Source organism: Lethenteron reissneri, chromosome 31 (genome assembly GCF_015708825.2).
Source record: "Lethenteron reissneri isolate LAM-NWPU_2019-01 chromosome 31, ASM1570882v1, whole genome shotgun sequence".
In the NCBI taxonomy this organism is placed as follows: Eukaryota; Metazoa; Chordata; class Hyperoartia; order Petromyzontiformes; family Petromyzontidae; genus Lethenteron; species Lethenteron reissneri.
The window spans coordinates 10,060,123-10,084,251 of record NC_083809.1 but is presented as its reverse complement, the minus strand read 5'-3'; the positions used below and the strand labels follow the sequence as shown (position 1 = coordinate 10,084,251).

The window sequence follows — 24,129 nt, the reverse complement described above, 5'->3', positions numbered from 1 at the left end:
TTGCAGCGGCGGGGGCGACATCGCAGGGGCCGCCGTAGTTGTTGTGTTGGGTGACGTCACGCGTGGGGGTGGGGGGGTCACCAAAGCCTTGGCCTACATCGGCGCTGACTCGGGGCCTGACGCGTCGCCGCTCTTCGCCTCTCCTCCCCCCCGATTCCCGTCCGCCTTTGTCTCTCCCCTGCAACACGGGCGGGAGAGATGGCGGACCCGGCCGAGATCCGTCGCCTGGAGCAGCTGTCCCTGGTGTCCAAGGTCTGCACGGAGCTGGACAATCACCTGGGAATTAACGACAAGGACCTGGGTAACGTGCGCGGCCTGGGAGGCCCAACACCAACTCCTGTATACTAACTATCCTACACCAACTACTCTATACTAACCACTCTACACCAACTCTCCTACACCAACTACTCTATACTAACACCTCTACACCAACACCTCTACACCAACTACTCTATACTAACACCTCTACACCAACTACTCTACACTAACCACTCTACACCAACCACTCTACACCAACTACTCTATACTAACTACTCTACACCAACTACTCTACACCAACTACTCTACACTAACACCTCTACACCAACTACTCTACACCAACTATCCTACACTAACACCTCTACACCAACTACTCTACACTAACACCTCTACACTAACCACTCTACACCAACCACTCTACACCAACTACTCTATACTAACTACTCTACACCAACTACCCCGCACCGACTACCCCGCACTAACACTTCTACACCGACCGCTCTACACCAACCACTCTACACTAACACATCTACACCAACACATCTACACCAACACATCTACACCAACACCTCTACACCAACACCTCTACACTAACCACTCTACACCAACCACTCTACACCAACTGCTCTATACTAACTACTCTACACCAACTACTCTACACCAACCACTCTACACCAACCACTCTACACCAACCACTCTACACCAACTACTCTATACTAACTACTCTACACCAACCACGCTACACTAACACATCTACACTAACACATCTACACCAACACCTCTACACAAACTACTCTACACCAACTACTATACACTAACACCTCTACACCGACTACTCTACACCGACCACCCTATACTAATGCCTCTACATTGGCCCTTCTACACCAACTCCAGAATCAGAATGTGTATTTATACTGAAGGCGGAATACGATGAGCTATGAAGCGCTTTTTCACAGACGTCCAGTAGGGTGCGAGTCGAAACGTTACAACAAACAATACACAAACACGATAGGGGTCCTATGTATGGGAAAGGTAAACATCACTTTTAAAATATACAAATAAAAGTAAACTTAATTTTTTATCTTACCAGGTAAAGCCCACTGAGCTATTAGTAAGTCCACCGACTCCCCTATAGAGTACCTACTCTACTAAACTAAACTTATTTTTATTTAACCAGGCAAGGCCCACTGAGAGTTAGAGATATGTTTCCAGAAGCGACCTGGCTGTCACAAATGATAGCCTAATGAAGTGGCTTATCAAGTGCAAATGTATTTCAGCTAAATGCTCTAAAGTTGCTGTAACGACACCAACTTATCTCCTATAACTCCTCTACATTCACAACGTTATACTGGTAGGAACCTCCTGGTTACACCAGCCCACAGGGGATTATTGTGTCCGTCGTGCAGGGAGGGGCTGAGTGGGGGGGGGGGGCTGGGTGGATAGGGAGGGGCTGGGTGGGGAGGGTAGGGAGGGGCTGGGTGGGGAGTGGGAGGGGTGGGGCTGGGTGGGGAGGGGCTGGTTGGGGAGGGGTGGGGCTGGTTGGGGAGGGGTGGGGCTGGGTGGGGAGGGGCTGGGTGGGGAGGGTGGGGAGGGGCTGGGTTGGGAGGGGCTGGTCACCCCGTGGTGCCCTTATAAAATTCAACGTTTAACCTACTCACGCCGGCTTGTGTCCGCCCTCACAGTCGGGCATATTTGCGGAATACACCACGCCGCCGTTGACCCTGGCCATTGACCGAGCAACCCAACGTTCCTACCAGCTCCCTCCGCAGGAATGTGTTACTCTATGCTAACCACGGGGGTGACGTTTAGGCTGTACATTGTTTGATGCTGCTGACATGGTCATCTCCGCGTCGAGAAGCAGTGCTTTGAGAGTGCTGGATCCCTTGGAAGGTGTAAATGAGTCGAATGTGACAACGATGTTTTTACCACGTATGTTTTTGTGTGTGTATATATATGTCTTTTGTGTATTTTGTGTGTGTGATAATGTAACGCGACACGTCCATATGTTGCTGCGTGCATTTAACCATCAGTCATACGGACGCCTAGATGGCGAATCATTAACGTTCGAGCGACTGTTGGTGGCGAGCGTGCTGCTGGCGATTCGGAGTCGTTTTACTTACATACAACTCTCTGTGTCTGTTCGCAGCTGAATTTGTCATCAGTTTGTCAGAGAAGAACAACACTTTTGAAAAGTTCAAAAAAGTCCTGGAGCAAAATGGAGCGGAGTTTTCGGTGAGTACTCCAAGAACCGAGGTTGAATCTCTTTTTGCAGTATGGTGCGGTAAAGTCACGTAGATAGAAAAATAATATATCACGACGTTTCAATCGCAACACAGGCAATCGTCTTCAGGTGAGAGAGAGAAAGCTACTGAAACAAGGTCTTATATAGAGTCCCCTCAGGGTAAGAGGGTGGGCTAGAGATGGTCTCCCTGAGGCTGTGGCAGTGGCCTATGTATTGTGAGAGATTAGCATGTCAATGATGCATCGGTGGCAGAGCGAGCAGGACATCCAGCCTGTCAATACAAAGACATCCAACCTAGTAATGCAACTCAGAGAGTCAGCTAACATCGGCAGGAAGGATGGAAACATCACAGCAGGTTAAGACGATACCTGGTTAATCACGGCCTTCCAATGATTGCCCAATTTGTACCCATCTTCTCGGTTGAAGTTGTGTCTGTGTTTATATATCTGGATGGCTTCATGGACAAATCTTTGATGATAGCCAGTGGGTTTGCATAGTACCTTCGTCTTGGAAAAGTCTATTTCATGTGAGCCCACTGTAGCTTTCTCTCTCTCACCTGAAGACGATCGCCTGTGTTGCGATCGAAACGTCGTGATCTATTATTTTTCTATCTACGTGACTTTACCGAAAGACCCAAAGAGTATTAATTCCTGCAGTCACGAAAGCTTTAAACCACAAACTCATCTTCTTGGTTCTTTTGGTAAAGTCACGTAGAAGGGAAATAATAAAATAACAAAAATAAAATACAATTCTCACGACGTTTCGGCCACAACGCAAGCAGCCGTCCTCAGGTGAAGAACAGGTCTGTCACCTGAGGACGGCTGCTTGCGTTGTGGCCGAAACGTCGTGAGAATTGTATTTTATTATATTTCATTGTTATTATTTTATTATTTCCCTTCTACGTGACTTTACCGATACAACCAAGAAGATGAATCCCTGCAGTCACGAAAGCTTTAAACCACAAACTCATGTTTGACATTAAATTTGCTGCGTTTGTTTTCCACAGGACCCGCTTATTAACAACTTGCTGCGTCTCATCCAGACCATGAAACCTGCTCCCAAGACATCCAGCGATAACTCGGGTATATTTAGGTTTTAACTCGTTTTTCTGTTACAGTATTTCCTCGTTATTACGCTACCGGAAGTAATTTGCTGATGAGCCTTGCCTCTCTTGTTCTTTAGCTGAGGCTTCATCGTCGTCAACCAGGACGAAACAGGAGAAGATGAAAGAGCTTTTCCCTGCCCTCTGTAGGGCGGATGATGATGCTGCACGGGTAAGCAGCAGCAGTAGCTGCTTTGTGATGTGTGTACAATAGTTTGTGGATGTACTTATGTCTGTTGAACTTCTTTCGCACCGTATAGCCAACCGTGATAATCGAAGGTGCGGGGGAAGGACAACAAACTAAACGTGTGTCTAGATGCGATTGCATCTCAAGATGCTGCATAGATAAAGAGGACATGTTTATTTTTCTAGAGATAAAGACACAGTAAAGAATGATGGTCTTTCGATTTAAAGCTTTCGTGACTGCAGGGATTCATCTTCTTGGTTCTTTCGGTAAAGTGACTTTACCGAAAGAACCAAAAAAATGATGGTCTTGTTAAGTCCAACATATATTATTTTTTGTATCAATGGAATATGCTAGTATTTTTATTTTCTGAATCTTTTAGTACTTGTAATGGCTCCAATAGAATTGCTGATAACTGAAATAAGAATGCTTCACAGGCAGTTTTGTATGCTTTCAATGGGAAAATGTGACTCCCGTCACCAGCTACAGTGTGTGTATGTGTCCACAGCAAACCATGCTCAAGGCTGAAGACATCAAAGTGGCCGTGGATGCCATGGCAGAGTTGGAGGCCCTGATCCCGAAACTCTCGGGGCAGGAAACCAAGCACGGGTGTGTTAGCAACCCAGCCGTGCACACACACAGACACGCTAACATCTTTGCTTGTAACTCGCATCCATCTTGGCCCAGACCAATCGGCCATGACGAAACAACCTCTTGTTTTTGTCAATCCGTGCCGATGGCTCTAGGTCAGAGGCAAGCGGCAGCAAGAGAAGCGACAGCCGCGAGCGGGATTTCCGGCACGAGGACCGACACCGAAGACGGCGCCATCGCTCCCGCTCTCGCTCCCGCTCGCGTTCCCGTATGCGGCGCCATTCGCGCTCACGCTCGCCCTCCCACGACCGCTCCCGTTCGTCACGCCACGAGCGCCGGAGGCACCGTGAACGCACGCGGTCAAATAGCCCCGAGCAAGAGAAGCAGTCGGAGCGCTGGCCCGACCGCCACGTGGACAAACCTCCGCCCGAGGAGCCTAACGTGGGTGACATCTACAGCGGAAAGGTGTCGAGCATCATGCAGTTTGGTTGCTTCGTGCAGCTCGAGGGACTCCGGTACGCAGCTCATGCTCACGCTCACAACACTGAACACGACCGAGATAAATCATTAGGCCCATCGATAATAGTGGAAGTTATTTAACCAATAAAGCCTCATTCTGAGTCTCAAGATTCTCTTTTATGGTGTTGCTGCATTGGGTTACTTGGCCAATTCTAAATTTTTAAGGTGTATTTTGCATGTGGGAGATAATCAAAATACACACATGCTCAGTCCTTTGTCAATTCACTGCTGGATCAGAGCCTCCCCACGCATTTGTGTTGTGAGGGTTATTTAACCACTAAAAGCCACTCTTGAAGCTCACATTCCATTTGCTCGACTGCTATCTACTGGCCATGTTTCAGCTTTGTGACGCTGTCAATTTCACACACGCATGCATGGACCATTACATCTTGCCTCTAAAGTTCTGGATTACAGATGTGCAACACGAATTGAATCGTCCTGAGCAGCCAGAGCTATTTAAGTCCGTTCGAGATAATATGATAAACTAATGCCGCATTGCTATCATGCATCATCTATTTTTCGTCATAGATAAATGAGAACACTGATCCAGAGTTTTGTATTCCTGCTGGAGTGGTAATTGAGCTCTGTTGACCCGTTGGTAGTAAATGTATATATGTCTGATGGTGATCCCTGCATCTGTAGGAAACGCTGGGAGGGGTTGGTTCACATCTCTGAGATCCGACGAGAGGGCCGCGTCGCCAGCGTGGCTGATGTTGTCACCAAAGGTCAGAAGGTCAAGGTCAAGGTGCTATCCTTCACCGGAACCAAGACCAGCTTGAGCATGAAGGTTTGTGGACCTGTGCTCCCAGAGCTTTGGCTCCAGCACAAGATTCAGACATTGACATAGCTTAAAGATTCTGTTAACATAAGTAAGCATGTAAGGTTCACTCTCCTCTCCCCCACCTCTGAGCTGAATATTTTTTTTGTTTCCATTCTTTTTTATCTCATGTTTTCTCTCATTGCTTCCATTAGCCTAAATATGAGACTTACTTTCTTACTTTATTTTCTTCAAGGTTTCTAGTAGACTGGAGGACGTAAGTGACTAGTATCCACAGCCATAGTGCGACATGTACGGGATGTGGTATGCTAGGTGTGTAAATATTTTTCCGGACAGATCCAGCTGAATTGAAACCCTGCCTAATCCTATCATTCGTGTAAATCGCAAAATTACATTTTAATATGTGCACGATTCGATCAATGCACCTTGGCTACAAGAATCGATATGAAGCGATGCCCAGTGTGCCGGGCCACCGAAGTTTGAAGGCTGCTTTTGTTTCGGCAAGCGCAGGACGTGGAGCAGGAGACGGGCGAGGACCTGAACCCAACACGGCGGCGCCTGCTGGTGGCTGACGCCGGCGAGGAGGCGGCGGCCGCGAGAAACCCCGACCGCCCGTCGCACATGCCGCTCGTGAGCGCGCCCGAGGTGGAGGACGACCTGCTGGAGCGCAAGCGTCTCACGAAGATCTCTGACCCCGAGAAGTGGGAGATCAAGCAGGTGGGAAGCGGGCCCAGGAGCTGGGATAGCAACACGACACATGGCAGAGAGCCACGAAATCTGAACTAAACTATAAACTAAGCTCATCTTCTTGGTTCTTTCGGTAAATTCACGTAGAAGGGAAATAATAAAATAATAAAAATTAATCATAATAAAATACAATTCTCACGACGTTTCGGCCACAACGCAAGCAGCCGTCCTCAGGTGAAGAACATTCAGACGCTGTCTTTCCGACAGACCTGTTCTTCACCTGAGGACGGCTGCTTGCATTGTGGCCGAAACGTCATGAAAATTGTATTTTATTGTTTTATTTTTATTGTTTTATTATTTCCCTTCTACGTGACTTTACCGAAAGAACCAAGAAGATGAATCCCTGCAGTCACGAAAGCTTTAAATCGAAATATAAACTAAGCTGTTTCTTATTTACCAGGTAAGGCCCACTGAGCTATGTAGCTCTTTTTCTGAAGCGACTTGGCCACAAATGATTGCTAAACGAAGTGGATTATCACGTGAAAACTTATAGCAGCCAAATACTCCAAACGCACGTTTCTAAATGTGGAGGGAAAAACCGGAGGACCTGGAGAAAAAGCCACACGACCATGGGGAGAGAGAGAGACATGTAAACTCCAAATATACAGGCATCAGGGTTCGTATCGAACCCACGACCTCCTTTATGTCAGGTGAAGTAGGTAACATCCCTCCACCACTGTCCCAGGGTCCGGAGCTAACGTTCAGGTTATGTTAATGGTTTTGTTGCAGTGTACTACGTGTGATGATGCTATTAGGTTTTTGAGAACAGTTACAGGTTTTGGGCTGATTTTTTTCTGTTTAGAGTCAAAACACTAAAGTTTGTCTTGATTCTGATGTCTTTTATTTACGTCCTTTTCGCAGATGATTGCAGCAAATGTCCTTCCAAAAGAAGAGTACCCAGATTTCGATGAGGAGACTGGAGTTTTACCCAAGATAGACGACGATGAAGGTGTGAAGGACATTCGCGATCAACATCCTCTTTGGAACTGTGTGAAAGACGTTGCACCTGAGTAACAAGCAGGTTGCTGATAGTGGTTCCGTGTGTTGTGCGGTTGGCGTCGTGGTGGGAGGTGGTGCTGTAGGGTGTGGTTTTGTGGTTGGGAGATGGTAAGATATGGGTGGCGCTGTGTTCTCAGATGAGGACGTGGAGATTGAACTGGTGGAGGAGGAGCCTCCGTTCCTGCGAGGCCACACTAAGCACAGCACTGACCTCAGCCCCGTCAAGATCGTCAAGGTCAGCTCCAGCTTGTGCTGCTAACAATTTCTGCGCCCCTACGAGTCTTTGAATTTTCACTATTTTAAGTTCTAATTTTATCAGTTTTTTTTACTGCCAATACCTTCACTCAATTCACTGAAATTGTCTCCTTTTTTCTATGCGGCACCCTGGAAGTGATATTTTTAGATCGGAAGCAGTCTCAACTCAATACTTTGATCCAGAAACTCAGTCTCAACTCAAGACTCTGGTCTCAACGCCGAGATGACGAAACCTCGCCTTCCTTGACCCACGTTCTTCCCCGTTGTTCCCCAGAACCCGGACGGCTCGCTATCGCAGGCCGCCATGATGCAGAGCGCTCTGGCCAAGGAGCGGCGCGAGATGAAGCAGGCGGCACGCGAGGCTGAAATGGATTCAATCCCAACGGGCCTCAACATGCACTGGATCGATCCTCTTCCCGACGGCAAAGCCCCTCCCCCCTGCCACACGCACACACGAGCACCTACTTCACACTCGGGGTCAATTATAATTATAGTTAACTATTATGATACGTGATAGACAGCAGAGGGTGGTGCAGAAAATGCCATTTTTAAATCCTTTATTAAGTTCACTTGCTTGCTTGCTTAGGACCGTGCAAATCTTTCGGTCGTTTTTTAACCCACTTCCCGTGATCCAATCGAGCTGACATTTTCCACACAGACTCGTTGTGCGTGCCAATTAATGTTCGTGAAAATGTTTTTCCAAAATTTTACACTTTTTAGGACAAAAATATTATATTTAATTACCAATTGCTTAATGCTGCCATGCAATCATCTGACCCATAGGTGGCAGCCATCTCAAGCCAGAGAACGAGAGGACTCTAGCCGCCACGCATATCAAGGATTTATAGTGAAAAACTTTGTTTTTACGGGTTATACTTGTTATGCTGTACAATGCTCTGACGTCTATGTACCAAAACTTTTGTCAATCTCTGCTGACCAGCGCTGGGAAATTGTAAAGTAACCACTATGACCAGCAGAGGGTGCACAGTCTCTCATCCAGCAGGGGATTGACTAAGTGGCTGTACATGTGCAGTCTTCACTGGTTATTCACGGACTTGTTTCCGTGATTTTGGCTGTCCGTGAATCGCTTCCGGAACTCTACACGACTGTATTGAGATAGAGAAAGAAAGTGATGTGATAAAGTGATGAGATAGAGATATGTTGTAATAATTTTCATGTATTTAATAGCTTATTTATGTATTTAATATTGTTGAATTGAATGTATCCCTCCGCAAATAATGAGGGAATACTGTACAAAGAAAATTCACGTCTTCAGAGCTCGCCAACGATCGCTGATACAAGTAATATCACATCAAGGCAAAAGTCGAGCTCAAAAGTCAGCATGTGTCATTATGGTGGTGCTAATCTCCATTGGTGGCCTTGTGCTGGTGGTGTTGAGGCTCTCATCCAGCGGTGGGGTTTACAAAAGAACTGCACACATACTGTGGCCTCTTCTTGGTTCTTTCGGTAAAGTCACGTAGAAGGGAAGTAATAAAATAATAAAAATAAAACATAATAAAATAATTCTCACGACGTTTCGGCCACAACGCAAGCAGCCGTCCTCAGCTGCTTGCGTTGTGGCCGAAACGTCGTAAAAATAATTTTATTATGTTTTATTTTTATTATTTTATTACTTCCCTTATACGTGACTTTACCGAAAGAACCAAGAAGATGAATCCCTGCAGTCACGAAAACTTTAAATCGAAATTTATACTGTGGCCTAACGCATCGTGGCATCGCGTGTTGTGCTGAACCGCTATACTGAATGGAGTGCCGCGTGTGTTGCTGTGTGCAGCCGAGGGTCGCCAGATCGCAGCAAACATGCGAGGCCTGGGCCTGATGCCGCCCGACATGCCAGAGTGGAAGAAGCACGCATTTGGCGGCAACAAGGCCTCGTATGGTAAGAAGACGGCCATGTCCATCATCGAGCAGCGAGAGAGCCTGCCCATCTACAAGCTGAAGGAGCAGTTGGTGCAGGTGAGGTGTTGCTGTGGGGAAGTTGAGAATACAAACGAAGCTGCATTGCCTTTGTTAGTTTAGATGTTTGTATTTAACATAGCCAACTGTGCTCATTGATGCAAGATGCAACAGTTTGTTGCATGCGGTGTTAGTGGTGTAACCTTTATGTCCAAGTTGGTTTTGACGGCTTTGCATCTGGGATGCGCCTAGTTGCGTCATATCTTGGAAGCTAAGCATAGTTGAGCATGCACTAACAGATTGTCATAGGACTGCAGAGCTATGTGGTATTGAATAGGTGGCCATGCAGCAAGATCCATTTTTTTTGTTCTTCTATGCTTCCACGTCCACGCTGCAAACATTTGCCACCTCAGTGTTTGAAAGCATGGTCTAACAACTCCAACGATCTGCACTGCATCGGGGAGGCTGTCATCCAGCAGCGGATTGACAAAAGGGCTGTACATGTCCACATGGTGACGGTGGTTTTGAGGAGGGATTTATCAATGGGAGCGTCTCCCACGTGTGAGAAACGTGCGTCTCGTATTGCACCGTTCCGCCAAGACACACGGCCGTCCGCCACGCTCGCGCACTCTCTTTGTTCTGTTTTTCCCCCACGCTAGGCCGTGAACGACAACCAGATCCTGATCGTGATCGGTGAGACGGGCTCGGGCAAGACGACGCAGATCACGCAGTACCTGGCGGAGGCGGGCTACACGACGCGCGGGAAGATCGGCTGCACGCAGCCCCGTCGTGTGGCTGCCATGTCCGTGGCGAAGCGCGTCTCCGAGGAGTTCGGCTGCTGCCTCGGGCAAGAGGTGCGCATCTCTTGTCTGTCACGGCCTTTTCCCGCTGTGGACAACTGCCCGCAAGGGGGACTAGCAGCATCGTTTTGACTCCATAGATTCTCCTCCCCCTTACGGTGAACCAAAATTTGTCCATGTCATCATCTTGATTAGAGTATTTGGCTGCTATAAATGTCCACATGATATGCCAATTCGTTGAGCTATCATTTGTGATAGCTAGATCGGTTCTGAAAAAGAGCTATATAGATCAGTGGGCCTTACATGGTAAAATTAAACGAATACAATAGTTGTCGGATCTCAGAATCCATGCTCATCCAGGCTCAAGTGATCCCATCCGAGCTGAAATGAAATTGACCTCCGAATGAAGACAATTAGGAGGGTTTGTCATGTAAACGAAACATGCCAATTTGTTACGAGTACAGCACACCGGTGTGTTGGAGTATTAACCACAACATTTACAACTCGACTACGACGTTTCGCCAATAATTACATCATCACATTTATATTCACGCGGTCTAACCCAAAAAACCTTTATGGATAATATTGGTCGCGAGAGCGTACATGTTAAACTGGGCAGGAGATGGCAATAACAGAAATGGCTTGGATCTCAAGCATATGCACCTGGGCTCATTGCCACGGTGGTATGGATCTGTGCGAGTCTTCAGAAATGTAAAATGCGCTTTGTGCGTGTTACGCTGGCAGGTTGGGTACACGATCCGTTTTGAGGACTGCACCAGTCCTGAGACGAAGATCAAGTACATGACGGACGGCATGCTGCTGAGGGAGTGTCTCATCGACTCGGAGCTCATGCAGTACTCCGTCGTGATGTTGGACGAGGCCCACGAGCGCACCATCCACACCGACGTGCTTTTCGGTCTCCTCAAGAAGGTAAGCTGCTCAAGGCGGTCGTAGCCTGCACGTACGCTGTCTTTCCGACAGCCCTGTTCTTCACCTGAGGACGGCTGCTTGCGTTATGGCCGAAACGTCGTGAGGATTTTATTTTATTATGTTTTATGTTTATTGTTTTATTATTTCCCTTCTACGTGAGTTTACCGAAAGAACCAAGAAGAAGGTAGCTTTTCCAGTTAAGTATCGTCCGAGTAGTTATTGTTGGTATACGTATGTATGTTGAACCTCTTTCGCACCGTACGTAGCCAAACGTGCTAATCGGAGGTGCGGGGAAATACAACAAACTAAACACAAAAAAGCAGTTCTAAAGAAATGAGTTTTCAACCTCGATAATTTAAAAGTGGATATCTCCAGCATCTTCCTAATATCGGAAGGAAGAGCGTTCCAGACGGCCGCAGAAGTGCATCTGCATCCTTGTTGAAATATATGTTGATATATTATGTTATATTTCAATATGGTAACACTAGCAAGAAGATCTTGGGTTCGATGTCTGACTCGGGTGCCTTTGTGGAGTTTGTATGTTCTCCCCTTGTGCTGCATATGGGTTTTTCTGGATTCTCTCGTTTAACGTCGCTAAAAACAACATAGAATGTAACTGGTATTGGCCAAACATCTCATTGCTAAAAATGTTAATGCAACTTTGGATTACACATAGTAACATTGCTCCCTTCTACCAAATGTATCAACAACCTCCTAAACAGCAGTTTTGGGACTTGATGAGGCTTTTCTGGGTAAACAAGTGTATGTAATAATAAAAATAAACACGTATTTTTGTACAATATGTCTTTATCACTCGCCTACCGGTGAATAATATCGTCGTTGTTACATAGAGCAATTGAGGAAAGTACAACGGTTGTAAATAAAGATCAGAAAGTATCCATTAATTATTGGTTCTTTAGGTAAAGCCACCTGATGACGGACGCTTGTGTTGCGCCCGAAACGTCGTGATTTATTTTATTTTATACCTACCTGACTTTACCGAAAGAACCAAAGAGTATGGATTCCTGCAGTCACGAAAGCTTCAAATCAAGATTATACATAACTTGTTGCCTCTTGGAGAACGCTAACTTCTTGTCTCCCACTCCACCCGTCAGACCATAAAGCGGCGTCTGGACATGAAGCTGATTGTGACGTCGGCCACGCTGGACGCCGTCAAGTTCTCGCAGTACTTCTACGAGGCACCCATCTTCACCATCCCCGGGCGAACCTACCCCGTGGAGATCCTCTACACCAAGGAGCCCGAGACGGACTACCTGGACGCGTCGCTCATCACCGTCATGCAGATTCACCTCACCGAGCCGCCAGGTGCCTCACTCGTGCGCTCACGCCCGGCCGCACTGCACGTGTGCACGTTGGCATAGGTAGAGTAATCACCGACGCCACAAGTGACTTTCATACAGAACTTATGAAAACATAAGCTCTGTCCTCCCAGCATGCCTTGCAAGTCGCGTGATATCATCATTCTGCATGTATAATGCGCAACGGCCTCTTTTTTTTAGACTGCTAAGATTCAAAATTGTATCCATATTATTTTCCGCAGCAGAGATAACTGAATTACCGGTTTCATCCTGGTTAGGAATCGTCATTATAGCATAGCCATCCTTCCTTACTGCTGCTGCCTTGTGCCTCAAATACTATGGCAAGGCATGCTGGGAGAATTGAGGTTATATGCTCTTGTTGAGAATTAATTTTATTTGTTTCCAGCCTACCCGCAGTTTTTCGTCTCATGAGGTTATCCTCATTTTACAGAAATTGTTAAAATAATACGTTAAGACACTGCACTGCGTGTTCATGTTTGTCTGAATTATATAAAAATTACCTAGATTTATCTTCTCTAAAGGCCTTTGTTTAATTACAAACCATGTAATCATTTGTCGTTAGAAAGAAAATGTTCCTGATGTCTTAAATACAACATTTTCTGGAAGGCAAATAACGTTATTATAAACAGGGTTCTTCAAGTTGAGTGTCCTTGGCTCGTCACGTTATGGAAATGCCTTGCCTTTTGCTTAATGACCCGGATGGAGTTGCTCGTCTGTCGGTTTTTGCTGATGTTCGCTTAATGTTTGTGAGTCGCTTAAACGGGGCTTGTCAAACCGCTGTGCGTGACGTGGCACCGTGCAGGCGACATCCTGCTGTTCCTTACGGGTCAGGAGGAGATCGACACGGCTTGCGAGATCCTCTATGAGCGCATGAAGTCGCTGGGCCCCGAGGTGCCGGAGCTCATCATCCTGCCCGTCTACTCTGCACTGCCCAGTGAGATGCAGACACGAATCTTCGACCCTGCGCCCCCGGGCAGCCGAAAGGTGTGTGCCCTGCTCCTGCCCAGGCTAAAGCTCTGGCTCATAACCCCACAATCTTCTGCTTAGGTTTTTCAGGAAGTGCCACGTGTTCTTTAGCAATTAAGTTTGACTCCATCTTGCTGGGTGCTTCTTGAGTCCCTGAAGAGTCTCTTCAGTTCTTGAAGAAGCTCTATACACACGGAGGAAACAAAATGTCAAACACTGATTAAGATAATAAAAAAAAAATAACAGTGCTGATTTTTTTTTTCAAAAGAATGATTGAAGGTGGTGTGGCAGCATCTCTTTTAAGAATGACATTGGCTCCCTGGCCACTGATGGGAGAATTCACCTCCGAATAGCATGTATGGCTACGTACGGTGCGAAAGAAGTTCGCCGCGACGCATGCCAGTTTTTGCTGAATGTCACTCAACGCTGCCACATGCCACTCGCTGTGTGCGATGCAGGTGGTCATTGCCACCAACATCGCGGAGACATCGCTGACCATTGATGGCATCTACTACGTGGTGGACCCTGGCTTTGTCAAGCAAAAGGTTTACAACTCCAAGACGGGCATTGACCAGCTGGTGGTCACCCCCATCTCACAGGTGAGCATCACCAGCAGTAGCAGCCTCCCATCATTTCTCTCTCACTTTGTCATTTGCTGTTGAGAGAAAATCTACGCTGTCAGCAGAGAGCAGTGCAGCAAAATGCATGATACTGCACAATGCTCCAACGGCTCTACACCCCACCTTCACCAACCCACACTGACCAGTTTGATCAGTGTGGGTTGGCCGAATAACTTGTTCGACGCACACAGTGTGAAGAGGTCCTCATCCAGCATTGATTTGACAAAGGAGCCGTATATACACATGTTGAGCAGATGTGTTATATTTTATTCATTTAATAGTCATGTGTAAATAAACCCAACAGCTCTGTCCACCATTGTTCGCACTTTGTTGCGGTTACGCAAAAGCTGTGTGATGCTCACCACTATCCTCCTGCTGTCGTGAGAACAACCTCTTTCTTTCCACCTGCCCAGGCCCAGGCGAAGCAGCGTGCGGGTAGAGCCGGCCGCACGGGCCCCGGCAAGACTTACCGCCTGTACACGGAACGTGCCTACCGTGACGAGATGCTCACCACCAACGTGCCCGAGATCCAGAGAACCAACCTTGCCAGCACCGTGCTGTCGCTCAAGGTGGGGCCTTCGTGTGCGCCACATTTGGGTCGCCCTGAACGGCATGGGCCCATAGAAATGGCGACAATGTGTTCTGCTGGCCAAGGGAATCTTTTAACCTGACACTGCTCCATGTTAAAGCATTGCTCTTCAAATTAGGGAGATTTACCACGGTAAACCCCGATGGTTGGGCATTTTTTTATGATTTTATACTTAACTTATGAAAAATATTTATTTAATTAGCTGATTATTATGAGCAGCGCTGTTAAGATACCAGCTGCGACAATGAAAGGCAATGTTGAGTTTCATAACCGGCGCTGACCTTTGTGTTTCTTACTCATAAGCCTAAACAAATATAAAACTGTCACGAGCCCAGAAAAATTACAGTAATGGTTTGCAGGTGCTTCGCTGCGATGACGAGATGTTAACTAACTCACCTGGTATACAGGAGGTCGTGGGTTCGATCCAAACCCTGATGCCTATATAAAAAGTTCTACATACATACATATATTTGGAGTTTGCATGTTCTCCCTGTGGTCACGTGGATTTTTCTCCGGGTCCTCCGGTTTTTCCCTCCACATTTAGAAACGCGTTTAGAGTATATTGTTGCTGTAAATTTCAACGTGATGATAAGCCCCTTCGTTGAGCTATCAATTGTGGCCAGGTCACTTCTGAAAAAGAGCCACATAGCTCAGTGGGCCTTACCTGGTAAAATAAAAAATAATGTAGTTTTATTCATAATAAAGTTTTTTCGGTTACGTGACAATCCTAACTGGCTATGGTGGAGGGTTAGGACACATTTATACTCAGGATCTAACCCAAAAACTTTTATTATGAATAATATTGTTCGCGAAAGCCTACGTGTTAATGTAGTTTTAGTCTATAACTTCCTTGCCGACTCCCCCTGGGTGTGCGCGAGGCCGTGACTGACCTCCTGCCTGTGTTGCACGCACTCTCCCGTGTGCAGGCCATGGGCATCAACGACCTGCTGTCCTTTGACTTCATGGATGCCCCTCCCATGGAGACGCTCATCACCGCCATGGAACAGCTCTACCAGCTGGGGGCACTGGACGACGAGGGGCTGCTCACGCGTTTGGGTCGCCGGGTACGCCGCGCACACGAGTTCACCGCAACCCCGCCCCCCCAGCCCTGGCTCGGATCACCGGCTGGTTGCTGGGCTGTGGTTGTGGTGTCTGGCATTGGAGGGAGAGCTTCGGAGAAATTGAGGGCTCTTATGGTACTGTGGATAGTGGGCATGTAGCAGTGCTGTAGCCTCCCCTAGGTCGACTCAGCCTAAATATGTGTGAAAATACATAATTTATCATTAATACAAATAATTTAATTTGGAAATCATACCAAGCAGGAAAAGTAATGGTAAACATAAATTAAATGATGAGACAATTCATCAAATCTCTGGGAAGTGGATTAGCACATACTTAGCAGATAGTGGCTTGGTCTTGGTAGATTACAAACACTGCCACTGCTTAGGACCATTTGTATTTTCATTGAATGAGAGCAAAACTTTAAATTTTCCAGCATTAATGGCATCTTAATGTTAATTCGTGATTAAGTTTCATGTTCAGTGGAAAATAATTGAAAATGTTTTCGGCCACGAGGGAGTGAATTATTCCTGTGTCAGGGGTGGCGTTGCTATAATGAGTGGCGGCCGCCTCTGGCCCTGGACCACGGGAGTTGCGTGGGCCCTGTCCAGGTGGCGCCGTTGGCCCCTAGAGGCCACGCTTCCGCCCCGTGCGTGTGTGACGCGCGTTTTGTGTACCGCGCAGATGGCCGAGTTCCCCCTGGAGCCCATGCTGTGCAAGATGCTCATCATGTCCGTACACCTGGGCTGCAGCGAGGAGATGCTCACCATTGTGTCCATGCTGTCCGTACAGAACGTCTTCTACCGCCCCAAGGTAACATGACCCGACCCTCGTGAGCGTCCGTCTCAGTTCATTTAAAGGAGGACGCACCCTAAGAAAAATCTTATATCCCTAGGCCTAGCCTGTGTGTCCTGGGCTGCCCGACATGGTTAGTGGAGAAATGTAAATAGGAATTAAAAAGGCTAATGTTCAAGTGTGCTGCTGTGGCGTGCTCTAATAATGCCACTGATTCACTTCACTGTAACTGTGAAGGTTTTACTCCTTAACGAATCACGAACACACAGCCTGGTTCTATATTTGTGAAGATAATTATGAACATGATTTATAACATGTTCATATTTATTGAATCGGATGCAATGTTTAATCCGAGAACTTGGAGGCATGGAGCCATAGCTTGAGTTGCTGCCTTTATCTAAATGTGGATATCAGTAAAAATGAATTCCATACATATTAATGTATCCACTCATTGTTTTTATTTTGTGAAGGTGCACTTATTTGTATGGCAGTGTGTATGGTGAGTATATAGGTGTATTATATTTTTTCTGACATGCCCAATTTCGAGCAAGAGTTTCCAAAAACTGATTTGGTCATACATGACAATACACATTTATATAGCATTTTAATACAATCACATCTCGAGAAATTGTGCAGAGCAACAGCACGTGCACATCCAGGGAAAAAGAGGCATATGGTATGTATGTAATTGAAAACATTCGGCTGATGAAAAGAGAAAGGGTTTCAACCTTTACTTGAACAGGGGTTAAGAAGTCATCAGCACGGCTGTCTCGAGAAAGAAAGTTCCAGACCATAATGGTGGCAGAGGAGAATGAGCAACCTCCCACTTGAGCAAAGTTTAACTGGGGGAATTCAACATACGCCTTTGATTGCTGGTGTGGAGAGAGCGTGCAAGGGTTTCGAGAGGGATGGGAGGTGAGAGATATTCATGGGTAAGGCAACGGAGGACCTTAAAATGAATGGAGGTTAAATTAATTACTTTTTCACTTGTAAGCTAATTGCAGCCAATCTGATGTTGTCTGACGTGTGCCCGCTGCTGCCTGGCGCTCGCGTTTCCAGGATAAGCAAGCGCTTGCTGACCAGAAAAAGGCCAAGTTCAACCAAGCGGAGGGAGACCACCTCACTCTGCTGGCCGTCTACAACTCGTGGAAGAACAACAAGTTCTCCAACGCATGGTGCTACGAGAACTTTGTGCAGGCGCGCACGCTCCGTCGAGCACAGGATGTGCGCAAGCAGATGCTGGGAATTATGGACAGGTGTGTGGAAGAGGAGTAGTGCAATGGTGTGTTGGGGAGCGGTAGTTTAGTGGTTAGCGCGCTGCGCTATGAACCCGGAGACCCGAGTTCGATTGCTGCACACGGCTAACACCGGTGATGATTATCTAAACTGGTCCTGGGCATCCCCTAGGTCGACTCAGCCTCAAATTTATACCTGGTGAGGTGTGTAAACATCGCCACGAGGAAGACGATATCGGCCGGGCGTGGTGTTGGCCACCTACCCCCTCATGTGCTATGCCGGCCTTCATAGGTGCTCGCTTATAGCACTTGCCCCAGCGGCATGTTTAGACTATATGGGGGATCTTTACCTTTGCAATAGTGTGTGTTCTGCGTTATCGTTCTAGCCACCTGAGTTTGATTCACATATAGCAGCTGTGGAAAGTGATATCCTGAACCTGTCCTGGCAGCACCCACCGTCATTATTAATGGGTGTATTTTGTGGGTAAACACAAGGCCATGCTGATAGTTGTTTGAATGCTCTGTGTGTGCGCGTGCTCATGTTGTTTTAAGATCCTTGTGTGACGGAACTATGTATTTCATTTTAACCATTTATGTGCAATTGGCCTTTATGCATGTGTGATGTTGTTTAGCGTGGCAAGTTGTGAAGATGCAATTCGCATCGCTTGGTAACAGCAATTAGGCCCTTAAAAACAACAATACAAAATTCACTGTTGAAAAACGAAAACATTTTACTTAATCTGTTAAATTTGCTACAATCATCGGCTGTTAAATTGTAATTGCTTTCTTCCTGTTTTTGTGTCAGAATGTGAAATCTACCAGAATATGCTCCGCATTTTTTCCAAATGTGTCTTGTTAAAAATGAATTTTACGGCCTGCACTATTATTCTGTCATTATGGGGTTTCCTCGCCATTAAGAGGTTTTTATTATTGTTGGAATTAACCAAGCTAATGGGCCCTATAGTGCGGATGTGGGGTTCCCACATAAATTGTTCCCAGAGGCAGACTTGGCAACAGTGAGCATTGGTTACTATACTGTGCTGATGAGTCCTCATTAGGACAACATCCATGCACTACATTTCTGCTGCTGTCAGCCAGTCACATTTGCTAAAATATATTGTAATGGTGACCCAATGTGAGGGCCACAATGCGCTTCACAAGTAAACGCCGATCGTTTCCGTAATATGCACAAAAGCTGCTACACCCTTTTCTTCCGTGTCGTTTGAAACTCGTGAAGGCACAAGCTGGACGTGGTGTCGTGTGCCAAGGCCACAGTACGCGTGCAAAAGGCCGTGCTGAGTGGCTTCTTCAGGAACGCAGCAAAGAAGGACCCTCAGGAAGGCTACCGCACGCTGGTGGACCAGCAGGTGGTCTACATCCACCCGTCCAGCGCGCTCTTCAACCGCCAACCAGAGTGGTACGTGCCCTTGTATACACTCATGAGCAAAAAAGCCTTCGAAGGTCTCGCAACCACTAGGATGAATGAACGTATTTATAATGCAAGTGATAATGCTTTATTTTTTAACACCTAATGAGATAAACAGCCTCCCTCTGACGTGGTTGACATAGATCACAAAGCGGTAATTGCAGGTGTAGCAGGCAGTGGCGGCCGATGGAAAACTACTATGTATCACGTGAGTTTGCCTTGCGATGGCATGTGTGCTGGAGAGGTAGTGTTGTGCTGCAGACAGCATGACTTCTTAGTTTAAAGGCTGTCTGATAATTAATGAAAGACTGTCATTAAATCATTAAATGCTGTGAATTCGAGGAAGTTATTGCCCTGATCCCAAATTCGTAGTAGGGAAACCTGCTTAGGCTCATGTATACGCTTGACTGCTTCTGCGGTGATGAGGCTAAATATTTGCTTTTATTGCTTGATTGCCATGGCACATTGAAGCAACTTTGACCATTGCACAACAAATACAAAAAACCACGAGAGCTAAAATAGGGGAAGAGCGAGGGAAATAAAATGACACAAAAGACCTACAGCAGAGGGCCTTGTTCCATGGTCGCATGTCATTTGTAATTAAAACCTGCCGCGCTCGCTCATTACCGCGTGCGCGTGACAACCCCCCACCCCACAGGGTGGTGTACCACGAGCTGGTGCTCACCACCAAGGAGTACATGCGCGAGGTCACCACCATCGACCCCAAGTGGCTTGTGGAGTTTGCGCCGGCCTTCTTCAAGGTGTCGGACCCCACGCGTCTCAGCAAGCAGAAGAAGCAGCAGCGCCTGGAGCCGCTGTACAACCGCTACGAGGAGCCAAACGCGTGGAGAATCTCCCGCGCCTTCCGCCGTCGATAAGCCTGCGTCTCCTCATTTGGGTCCCTTCCTGGTTCCAAATCCACCTTGTGCCCTATGCACGTACAGCCCGTTTGGTCAATCTACTGCTGGATGAGGGCCTCCTCCCCACACCGTGTGGGGCGTCGTTGGGGTTATATGAATCGTGCTTCACCACGCTAGTCAGTGCAGGTTGGTGAAGGCGGTGAGTGTAGACGCGAGTGCATAGAACTACATTGCACCAATGAATCTTGTCGTACTGTAATTTGCTGCCCAGCATGTCGGCCCACAGCATGTAACACCTATTATGCACGGTGGTTGACCATAAAAGTACTATCCATGCTCGAACCTGCTTAGCTTCTGAGGTCTTATGGGATCGGCTGGCATCCTTGTGATTTGTTTTATAAACATTGTTTATTTTTGTTTAGTGTCGACTACAAACCTGAATGCGAACACAGCAAGATACTTAAGTCGTGGGCTTATTTCTGATCTTGCTGTGAGACAATTCTTTTTATATATATCAGCCTCCATCGATACAGCGTAAAGTGACTGAATTATTCATTGGAGTGGTGTTTATATTTGGGTAAACGTCAGTCATTGGCGTGTCACTGAATGCGAAGTCTATTACAGTATTCAGTCTTTAATGTTACTTGTAAGTAACCACAAAGGGGGCTGCTCCCATGCGTTGGAAAATTTCAAGTTTGAATTCTCCCTTGCTGCTTTCACACATCTTTGACATTTTGATAACTGTCCAAGAAAGGAATATCCCACTCTGTTATAATGTTCTGGCCTTAGTCCATTCTTGGTTGCTGCATCACGTATTTAGTTAGGTACTCCATCCCTGCCTAGTGTGGTAAATACTTGAGTGTGTGCACGTCAACAAGAGACAATGATAACATGAGCATGGAAGCATAACCCTCCTAACTTGCTTGGATCTGCGTTTGTGTGGATATCAGAATGACATGCTTTTTCATGAAGAACGTCAATCAGCATTGCTGTGTTTCTGTCCGGAGGCGAAGTGTACAATAAAAACCAACCATTCCCTTTTAAATAATTTGTCTTTTCTCTTAAAAGATGTACAGTCCGTTTACAGGTCCAAACTGAGTTATACATCTTCTTGGTTCTTTCGGTAAAGTCACGTAGAAGGGAAGTAATAAAATAATAAAAATAAAACATAATAAAACAATTCTCACGACGTTTCGGCCACAACGCAAGCAGCCGTCCTCAGGTGAAAACCAGGTCCGTCGAGGCGACAGAGTCTGAATGAAACAGCACACGAGCTTGGAGTATATATATAAGCTGGGCGCATTGACATAGATTTTAAGCGTTTGGCACCAATGGTTGTTATGTTCAACTTCATAACCTTAAAGTGATTAAGGCTGCTGTAAGTGCAGAACTGTGTCATATATGCAATGTATCAAAAGCATAACTTCCAGACATGCATCATTGTTTTATTTACAATTGTGTTGTCATGGATTGTTATATTAATCCCAGATTATTAGGCAATGTTCAATCTGCTTTGGCATTTGTCTTATACAAGCGACACATGCCAACACAATGTCATCTACCTACCACCATTAACACAGGGTTGATGTTCCATAATTGAGAAGAGTGTGCAGTGTATAAGGTGTGACTGGACACGGATGTGAATGGTATTGAGTGTGGTGAAGTATTTTATTTTAAAAGCCTTCTGGCCCTGAAACTCAGATCTGCACAGCTGCATGTGCAGAGTTTCCAAACGAAACTGCTGCATTTGTTGTAGACGTTCAATAATAAATGAAGGCAGAAGGAATGTATACCACTGTTTCAGACTCGGACAGAAAGTGACGTTTGATTCTGGAGTCGTTAAAAAGGATGGGTGAAAAAAAAAATTCTGTCGTTGCAATTTTGGGAATTTGCGTTCTCTAAAGGACTTCTGGATTTATCATCACTGCAATACACAATAATACACTGCATGTATTATCGTGACATTCGGGAATGTGCACATTACACAAATAGCCTTTTTGTGTTGCCTCTGATATGTGCTGGCTGCAGCACTTGCTTTGAACTGCTTCCATGATGTGAGGAAGGAATATTTAAACTTCAGTGAATGCTGCTGCCAGCTTTAGGTGTGACGTGTTGCCTGTGGCTTAGCTTTGCTTGGCTGTGCTGATGCTTATACTGCATACCTTGTAATCCCGGCATTGTGCAAGGATATATATTAAGCTCGTAGTCGATACAATTGGTTGTGTTTGTGGAATCCATGTTGCTCATTGTGCAATTTTAGCTCTTGTACTGCAGAGTTGCAGCATCACCCCAACCTATCCAACTAATTGTGATTTGGAAAAGCGAAGACATGTTAACATTTCATTTTATGTTAGTGATTTGAAATTGGTTAAGCATTTTTGATCATTCGATTGAATTAAATTTAGTCTGTATTTGTGCACGCTCTATGGCTTGGCCACTGGCCACTCGGCTGACTAATGAGTGGCAGGCTGTGGCGATGATGGTGAGCATTGTCATGAACTCTTGGAAGCCGCACTCCGCATCTCCATTAAGGTCCAGGTCCCTCCCTCATGAGCATTTCCAGCATCTGGGGGTCCTTCACCCCTTGCGGTTCACAAATGATAAGAATCATAGTCTTAGCATAACCTTTGTTGAAGAACATAATTTGAGGGTTTCATGGCACGTGCTTGGTGATTGTTTATGTTGTCGGACACCAGCCACGTTACAAAATAACTCATTCCTGCGGAGGGAGCTGGTAGGAACGTTGGGTTGCTCGGTCAATATCCAGGGTCAACGGCGGCGTGGTGTATTCCGCAAATATGCCCGACTGTGAGGGCGGACACAAGCCGGCGTGAGTAGGTTAAACGTGTTTTATAAGGGCACCACGGGCTGACCAGCACCTCCTCACCTAGCCCACCCCCCACCCTGCACGACGGACACAACAATTTCCTCTAAGGCTGAAGCTTGTGTTTTAGAATGGCTGCTTGCCACTCAATTGGAGCTACGTAATCGAATCTTGAGCCTGTAAACTCGCTTCCAAATAAGCCTCCCTCCATCCACCCCACTCTCACTGCTGCTCAAACTGTATTTTGAAACGCTTCTGAGGGCACTTAGTGCAGTAAAATAGAATACTAGTTCGTCGTCATAACCAGTCATGTCCATTCCACTGCTGGGTTAAACAACTGCAGTCATTTAAATTCAAAACTTAAAAATCGCCTCGCTACACGGAGTCTTGCGCATGAGGGCAAATAGTTTTTTTTCTCGTTTAGACAAATTTAGTCTTACCAGACACCACCACACTATGGATAGGCAGCGATGGTTTACTGGTAGGAACCCACTGGTTCCACCAGCCCACAAGAGATTATTGTGTCCGTCCGTCGTGCAGGGAGGGGCTGGGTGTGGGGGGTGGGAGGGGTGGGGCTGGGTGGGAGGGGTGGGGCTGGGTGGGGGGTGGGAGGGGTGGGGCTGGGTGGGAGGGGTGGGGCTGGGTGGGGGGTGGGAGGGGTGGGGCTGGGTGGGAGGGGTGGGGCTGGGTGGGGGGTGGGAGGGGTGGGGCTCGGTAGGGAGGGGCTGGGTGGGGAAGGTGGGGAGGGGCTGCGTGGGGCTGGGTGGGGAGGGGCTGGTCACCCCGTGGTGCCCTTATAAAACTCAACGTTTAACCTACTCACGCCGGCTTGTGTCCCGCCCTCACAGTCGGGCATATTTGCGGAATACACCACGCCGCCGTTGACCCTGGCCATTGACCGAGCAACCCAACGTTCCTACCAGCTCCCTCCGCAGGAATGTGTTTTAGTGCCTCGTTGCAGAAGTGCCTCCCCTTGCGATGCTGTGATGGGCTGAATGTTATATTCGCCAGGTCCTCTTCGTGGCGACCCCGGTGTGACAATCCCTCTGCTGCAGGGCTCACAAAGGGGGACTTGCCGGCATGCCACGTGCAC

General features: G+C 46.9%; 1 protein-coding gene across 1 annotated transcript; it reads left to right on the top strand.

Annotated features, from left to right (window-relative positions):
* The first annotated feature begins 61 nt into the window (after positions 1-61).
* Positions 62-21,806, top strand: LOC133349777 (ATP-dependent RNA helicase DHX8-like). The gene is made up of 23 exons (XM_061563506.1): positions 62-301; positions 2,405-2,490; positions 3,507-3,582; positions 3,683-3,774; positions 4,295-4,395; positions 4,533-4,892; positions 5,539-5,683; positions 6,185-6,391; positions 7,283-7,370; positions 7,558-7,655; positions 7,950-8,097; positions 9,471-9,652; positions 10,252-10,446; positions 11,137-11,322; positions 12,438-12,648; positions 13,465-13,646; positions 14,087-14,227; positions 14,662-14,817; positions 15,764-15,901; positions 16,581-16,709; positions 17,751-17,947; positions 19,164-19,343; positions 20,011-21,806. Exons 1-23 carry the CDS (start codon positions 199-201, stop codon positions 20,228-20,230), a joined length of 3,621 nt encoding a protein of 1,206 aa, XP_061419490.1. The 5' UTR covers positions 62-198; the 3' UTR covers positions 20,231-21,806.
* Positions 21,807-24,129: the final 2,323 nt, after the last annotated feature.

Coding starts and splice junctions, on each gene's coding strand:
- LOC133349777 (XM_061563506.1), top strand. CDS start 199: ATGGCGGACCCGGCCGAGATCCGTCGCCTGGAGCAGCTGTCCCTGGTG. Junction 8,098..9,470: donor GATCGATCCTCTTCCCGACG/GCAAAGCCCCTC, acceptor TGCTGTGTGCAG/CCGAGGGTCGCCAGATCGCA. Junction 11,323..12,437: donor TTTTCGGTCTCCTCAAGAAG/GTAAGCTGCTCA, acceptor TCCACCCGTCAG/ACCATAAAGCGGCGTCTGGA.